Source organism: Monopterus albus, unplaced genomic scaffold (assembly GCF_001952655.1).
Source record: "Monopterus albus unplaced genomic scaffold, M_albus_1.0 scaffold191.1, whole genome shotgun sequence".
NCBI classification, from domain to species: domain Eukaryota; kingdom Metazoa; phylum Chordata; class Actinopteri; order Synbranchiformes; family Synbranchidae; genus Monopterus; species Monopterus albus.
Genome location: NW_018128071.1, coordinates 233577 through 241502, shown reverse-complemented (window position 1 = coordinate 241502; position 7926 = coordinate 233577). Strand labels below are relative to the sequence as shown.

The 7926-nt window shown below is 40.2% G+C and overlaps 1 protein-coding gene across 2 annotated transcripts in view; it reads right to left on the bottom strand.

Annotated features, from left to right (window-relative positions):
• cd2ap (CD2-associated protein) overlaps positions 1 to 7926 on the bottom strand; it is an 84430-nt gene that overhangs the window by 21002 nt on the left and 55502 nt on the right. For both annotated transcript variants that reach the window (XM_020617527.1, XM_020617528.1), the window contains exons 7-9: positions 6646 to 6733; positions 4583 to 4701; positions 553 to 651 (exon numbers count right to left, since the gene is read on the bottom strand). In XM_020617527.1, coding sequence (XP_020473183.1) covers positions 553 to 651; positions 4583 to 4701; positions 6646 to 6733 — 306 coding nt within the window. The remainder of the gene's footprint in view (positions 1 to 552; positions 652 to 4582; positions 4702 to 6645; positions 6734 to 7926) is intronic.

Genomic DNA, 7926 nt, shown 5'->3' with positions numbered 1-7926 from the left:
TTATTTTTTCATTTCAAATGTTTAAATGCTATACAAAAAATAGATGGTTTTCTTGCTAATCTAATGTTTAAGTATGTGTCCTGCAAATTGGAAGTTTCAACACCACACCTGAACAAAGAAACTTTCATCTACATCAGCCACCAGTTTGTTGTAGGAATAGTCACCTAAATGTTCCTTTGTTTACAGGGTGTTTATATACCAGTAGAGGAAGGCACAAAAGACACAAATACACACCAACACCACCGAACATTAACAGATACACAGAACATTTAACAAAAACGCTTACTTTTGACTGTGACAACAATGACTTTTTTTTTAAATCAGTTGATCTATAAAATATCAGATAAATAAGGAGAAATGCCTTAATCTGAAACTCCGAGGTGACAGAATTCATTAGCTTTTTTGCATCTCCAATAGTCAAAAACCCAAAGACAGTCATAAGGCAAATAAAAGCTGCAAAGTCTCAGAATTTATAAGCAATGCAAAATAATAATAGCTATTTTAATAATTAATCATTTGTGAAAATAGTTAACAGTAATTCACTGATCTCACCTCCTTGTCTGCTTCAGAAACCATGACCACAAAGTTGTCAGGGAAGACACCATCTTTACCACCAATCTCCCCTCGCCACCAGCCAGGCTCTCCTGTGTCCTGTCATAGCACCAAAGGAAAAAAGAGTCAATGGTGATGAATTTCTAACATTTGCTTTGTCTCTTTCTGGTAAATACTCCTGTTTTGTATTTATTTAGCAGCAAGGCAGATTCAGAAGAAGAAAAAATACAAGGAAAATTCTAATGTTAATGCTACTGTAGTAAGAAAATTGTAGTGCCTCTATGATTAAAAACAGATTTGATAAGGTGATAAGGGCTCACAGGACACCAGAAACATAATAAATCTGGGGTGACAATTTGTATGCCTGTTCCTAACAAAAATGTCATCACCTCTGGCCATTTTACATGCACTTAACTTCAGTCTCCACTAGATGGTGGTACCTTTCTGAGATCTCTGGGTGGTGAAACAGAAGAAATCATTACAATGCGTCACCAATCTCCTGCTATCAAATATCAAGCCTGAGTCACAGTCAGCATGTCAGACACAGATGAACTCAGCCAGAGTCTGCATGTCCTGTGTTGGCCAGTTGACTTGTACTGGTTTACTCCTGAATGACAGAGGAAGACTCAGCAGGAGAGACTCGGGACCAATTCTTTGGATTAAATCAGTCAAACAAGACAGCTAAAGAGGCTCTTTGAAAACTTTGGAGTTATGACAGAAAAGAACTAACTACTGCCATATAACATCATTCAAATGAAAAAAAATACAACCACCAAAACAAAGCCCTCCCTTGGCACCTGGAAATCACACCCATTGTTTGTAAATGCCCAAAGAAGCATGAAAGGACATGAAGATTTGCAATGTGACTAGTGAGACTGTTGCTGTCTTGTCAGAACTGAATAAAAAAACAAAAGGGTCTCCTTCCTCTCTCACAATCTGCACAAACAACCTTGTCACATATGACAAGTGTTACAGAGTAAGTCTAGGGCGAATGCCGGAAATCTACCATAGACTGCTGCAACAGTGGTTTGACTCTGTATTTACAAAACAAAGACAGAGAGATTTTTCTGTATGTGCTCAAATTTTTAACATTATTTTGTTTCACTGGGATCAGAACACCAAAGTCATCTTAGGAAAAGCCATTACTTAACCCACACTATTGATCTGTTTACAGAGCAGATATCATCTAACAAACTCTGTACTATGATATAGTGTATCTACCTATCAGCCTGCACTATCTGTGTCAATTCAAAAAACTGAAAATCTTTTAACAAATATGTTGGAGACACAATGAAATATTTCTTCTAAAATGCACTGAATTCTGTTCTCCCAGTGGACTATAGGCACTCAGCATTATTATGTAAAAAAACTGGATCAATAGCGAGTGGGTAGGAACTGAGGGTAATGGGCTATATGAAGGATTGATGATTAAATTGTGGCTCTAATTCAATCACATGTTGCTGTATGATTAAATTACATGTTGTAATAAGTAGGGATACACCAATACCAGTATCAGTATCAGGTACCGATACCAATTAAGAGCTGCATTACATTAACCTTATGCTGGCTGAGCTGCTCGTTAGGAGGTGAAGAACAAATTTCAGTGCTTCATGGATATTTTAAGACAAGTGACGATGACAAAAGTAAAGCCGACTGTGAACTCTGAATCTCTCCTCTGTCTCTCTGCAAAGGTGGGAAGGGGTGCTCACAGACATACAAACAGCGTGTCTGTGAGCACACACATAAGCAGACAAGATGATGCGGTACAGTAGTTAGTATTTTACTGCGACACCACCACCAGATGTGTGCAACAAAACCAAAAGTAATGGAGAGGGTAATTAATCAAACACCTGTTGAACAAGCTGAACGCAACAAACTTGCAGAAATGCAACATCTTCACTCTCCCTGTTGTCAAAATGCCTCTTCTCTTCACCCACAAAACCCATAAGGTGCTCATTATGCCGACTGTAGTGAACTGATGAGAACCAGTAAAAACAAATGCTCATTTTATCTAGTTAACGGCAGAATCTGAAAATCTGCATGTGTATGAAAACAAGTTGAATCCCTGTGGATATGGAGGCTGAGACCAGCAGCTCCTCTGCAGCAGTGCAAGTGTGTGTCCAGCAGAGAGGACAGGATAAAGCCAAATTGGCCAGTTAAGAGTAAGAACACATATCCTCGTAAAATTAAACACTTAAATTGCCGAATTGATATTACTGTGATATTATGTGCTCCCAAACTTGTCGTTCTGGGTGAGAGTTATGAAGTAATTAAACTCTAATGAATCATCTCCTCCTAGCCTCAAAGGACTTGTCCTCTTAGATCTCAGTGCTGCTTTTGGCACCACTGATTACAACATCTTACTACAGACATTGGAACATGTTAGTGGGATTAAAGGAACTGCAGTGAGTTAGCTCAGATCTTACTGATCAGATAAATTAGTTCATGTTAAGGATGGATCTTTTATACAGTCTGAAGTTAGTCATGGTGTTCCACCATGTGCGATGTTTGAAGTTCACGAAATGCCTAACAAAAGGAAGAACAAATTGTGGTGTTTACACTTTACAATAATATTTCTTGCATCATAATTTTGCTAAATGTGGTTTTTCTTACACAAATACATAGATCTTAATTTACAGTGCCTACCTGCATTTGAGCCAGTTTGTTGTTCTTCTCCAGGCAAAAATACAGAAGAGGTTGAGGCAAAGAAGCTTCTGGACGAGTACAACAGGACAGCTGAGGTGGTGTGGAATGCCTACACTGAGGCCTCCTGGACATACAACACTGACATCACCGAAAATAATAAGCAGAAGATGGTGAGACCCTCTGACTGACCGACTTCACAGAGATCAGTCTAACATTGCTTGAGCATCATCTGTCATCATTCAAACATTCCAATTTGTTCATCTTAATGTTGAATCTTCCATGTAAACTGAAGTTAGTCATGGTGGTTCCACAGGGCTCTGTGTCTCTGTGTTAGGGCCAGTTCTCTTCACTTTATACATGTTCCCTTTAGGCAATATTATCAGGAAACAGCATACATTTCCATTGCTATGCAGATGATACAGTTCTATTTATCTATGAACCCAGATGAATCAGATCAGTTGATCAAACTTCAAGCATGTCTTAAAGACATAAAGGCCTGGATGACCTGTAATCTCTTACTTCTAAACTCTGACAAAACTGGAGTTATTGTACTTGGGCCTGAAAACCTTACAAATCTGCTGTCTAATCATATAGTTACTCTAGATGAAAAAGCTCTGGCCTCCAGTACTACTGTGAGGAACCTTGGAGTCATTTTTCACCAGGATATATCCTTTAAACCACCCTTGTCATAATTTCAAAACAAAGGCTGGTTCTTTTCGTTGTTTGGCCACCAAGAATATGGTTTGTAGTGGGGGTGGGGATAATTTGATGATAGTGTAGATTCACATTTATCTAAACATTTTGTGGTTACTATGAGATATCGCTTCATAGCTGTAAAATGAAGTAGGATTTTGCAGTTGCATAGCCTGAATCTTAAACAAGTCAAAACTAATGGAGGGAATGTTAGCCGATATATAAAAAAAAACAAGATAACTGCAACTATGTTTTATCCAATTTGAAAAATGGAAGCAGAGTGATGGAGTGATGGCAAACTCTTAAGTAAAGGAGAGCGCTTTGAAATGGTGTTTGGTGGTTGAAACTGTGGGACTGACAGGCAGACTGATGACATTCTAGAACAAAGGCTTTCTCTCATGTGTCCTCAGGCTATGACAGTCAGGTGAGACGTGGACATGGCTAATGTTAGCTGAGCCATTAAACTACCTTTATGATTTACAGATCTGCCACTGAAAAGAAGCATGCAAGGTGAAAAGTGAACCAATCCAGCAGGTTAGCTCAGTTAGTAGACTTTGCTTGATCACATGTAGAGGTGATGCAGCAACAGTTACTCAGTTTACTGAACTTTTGTACCGTTTCCAAACAAGCCCAGCTGTTTCTTTTGCCCTTTGATTGTACAACTTTAATGAATAAGTCACTTGAAGCTTACCTTACTCAGGACATGGATGACATCACCCTCTTTAAGGCTCAGCTCATCTTCATTTGTGGCCTCGAATGCAAATGTGACCTTACAGTACTCTTTTACTGAAGAACCCAAAACAGTGGCACCTATTATAGTACACAAATTACAGAACTTTACATGCAAAATCACACAAGGAAAATAACAGCTTATACCGTATTATTATTCATGGTGCCACAAGCACAAACACACACACTAATGTGCCAGCACATACACAGGCCAAAGATCTTGGTTTACTTTACCTCTGGTGTGTCTGAAATATACACTGAACAAAATTATAAACAACATTTTTGCCTTTGCCCCCCTTTTTTCATGAGCTGAACTCAAAGATCTACGTCTTGTTCTATGCACACAAAAGACCCATTTCTCTCAAATATTGTTCACAAATCTGTCTAAATCTGTGTTAGTGTTGATAATTATTATAAATATATTTATAATAATGTTTTCGGGGGGCTCCAAAAACCAGTCAGTATCTGGTGTGACGATAGAGTTGATCAGATTGTTGATTGTGGCCTGTGGAATGTTGGTCCATTCCTCTTCAATGGCTGTGCGAACTTGCTGAATACTGGCAGGAACTGGAACACGCTGTGTCGTATACACTGATCCAGAGCATCCCAAACATGCTCAATGGGTGACATGTCCGGTGAGTATGCTGGCCATGCAAGAACTGGGATGTTTTCAGCTTCCAGGAATTTTGTACAGACCCTTGCAACATGGGGCTGTACATTATCATGCTGCAACATGAGGTGATGGTCGTGGATGAATGGCACAACAATGGGCCTCAGGATCTCGTCACGGTATCTCTGTGCATTCAAAATGCCATCAATAAAATGCACCTGTGTTCGTTGTCCATAACATGCCCATAGCATAACCCCACCGCCACCATAGGCCACTCAATCCACAACGCTGACATCAGCAAACCGCTCACCCACATGACGACATACACTCTGTCTGTCCTGTACAGTGAAAACCGGGATTCATCCGTGAAGAGAACAACTCTCCAAAGTGCCAGACGTCATCGAATGTGAGCATTTGCTGGCTCAAGTCGGTTAAGACGATGAACTGCAGTCAGGTCGAGACCCTGATGAGGACGACGAGCACGCAGATGAGCTTCCTTGAGATGGTTTCTGACAGTTTGTGCAGAAATTCTTTGGTTATAGAAACCAACTGTTGCAGCAGCTGTCTGGGTGACTGGTCTTAGACGATCTTGGAGGTGAAGATGCTGGGTGTGGAGGTCCTAGGCTGGTGTGGTTACACGTGGTCTGTGGTTGTGAGGTCGGTTGGATGTACTGCCAAAGTCTCTGAAACGCCTTTGGAGACGGCTTATGGTAGAGAAATGAACATTCAATTCACGGGCAACAGCTCTGGTGGACATTCCTGCAGTCAGCATGTCAATTGCACGCTCCCTCAAAACTTGCGACATCTGTGGCATTGTGCTGTGTGATAAAACTGCACATTTTAGAGTGGCCTTTTATTGTGGCCAGCCTAAGGCACACCTGTACAATAATCATGCTGTCTAATCAGCATCTTGATATGCCACACCTGTGAGGTGGATGGATTATCTCAGCAAAGGTGAAGTGCTCACTAACACAGATTTAGACAGATTTGTGAACAATATTTGAGAGAAATAGGCCTTTTGTGTGCACAGAAGAAGTCATAGATCTTTGAGTTCAGCTCATGAAAAAAGGGGGCAAAGACAAAAATGTTTATAATTTTGCGTTTAAAATTTTGTTCAGTGTATTTGTCGGGAATAAAGACATCCTATCACACCTCAAATACATATACAGCACAATGTTTTTTCCAAACAACTGGGTTTGACTTTTTCAGTATTTACAAGAGACTTTTCCTCATGTCCACTCTCAGCAGGGGAGCTGTACTAATGACATGCAAATAATGACAACAAAGCTGACAGGGCAATTTCACCAGGAAACATGACAAATAGAAAAACTGCTTCTCTCACACCGATGAGGATCTAATGACACCAAATACACTTTGTACATGTTACAGTATCTTTTACTTTTCTAGGCCTTTACCTTTGGATTTGCTGTTTCCATCTGCTCTCGGCAAGACTGTCATGTTGGGATGGGCGGGCTTTGCAGTGGATGGTAATGATGGGATTGGCTAAAATGAAGTAAACCATACAGATGGAAATGATTTATTGGACATGAGTGAATGTGTGGCTCAAAGTGGTGGAGTCCTGTCTACAGGACAGTCTGTCTGACCTGAATGAGTTGAACCATCTGATCATGGCTCTGTGTTAAATAAGTAGAAATGTTAATGAATGAAGAATTATTGGTTTAGAACTTAAGGATTATAAAAAACATGAAACACAAGAAGGTTTACTGAAAGAAAGCATACAATGAAACATAGAACAGAAGGCTTGGATCTTTTCAGCTTTATGAGTAATGTCTGATGTTACAAGCTGTAAGTGATGATAAGGAATCACAGGCAAGAAAAGATTGCATGGAAATGAAGAAGATAGAAAGGAGTACTGTTAACACTATGCTGTGATACTGACAGGAATTAATGCATAGTTTTGGGTTTGTAAATCACCAAACAAAATCAAAAAAGAAACAAAGAGCATAATTTCAAAACGCTACAAAAAGGACACTGTATGTCTGTGATATTACTACTGCAGACAAAAGGCAGCAGGGCATCTCCCAGAAAGACACCGGAGGCTGTGAAGAGGAGCGTGTAGCCATTTTCACACATGAACTCCTGACTATGTCTGCAGAATCAGGTCCAGACTTTGCCCTTTTACACATGTAGCACACAACAGAACATAGTCTGTGCCAGATGCGCTCTCACCTGTTGGAAATACTTCATTTAGTTTATGCATGGGGGTGCACAGGGGTAAAGTGCACAGGAGGTGGGATAATGACACGGCTTGTAATTTGGTCATAAGCAACCCAGTCTCTCGCTATACCTTAAATTCTGGTTCCAGCTCTTAACGACAGAAGTTCCAAAATCTTGTTGTCTCCAGATTTTTTTTTTTTGGGCGTCTTCGTTCAAAATGACAGTTTTTCTTCGCCATCAGATGCTTTTTTCCTTCTGATTTCACACTGGTTGCATGATATCAAAACACCCACTTGAACCATATGAATACTCTTGACTATACACTGTTTTCTTACATGGGTTCACTGTGGCTCATTTGGATCTTACACAGACTTTATACTAGGGAGCTGGCAAGGTAAAAGTCCTCTTAAAGTCTGGGTGGACTAACTCTGACATCGCACCTACAGCTTGCCTGGATAAAATCTAGAGAGGGTTCCAGCGCATGCCTGAAAGGGGCTTGTGAGAGCATGCAACATGTG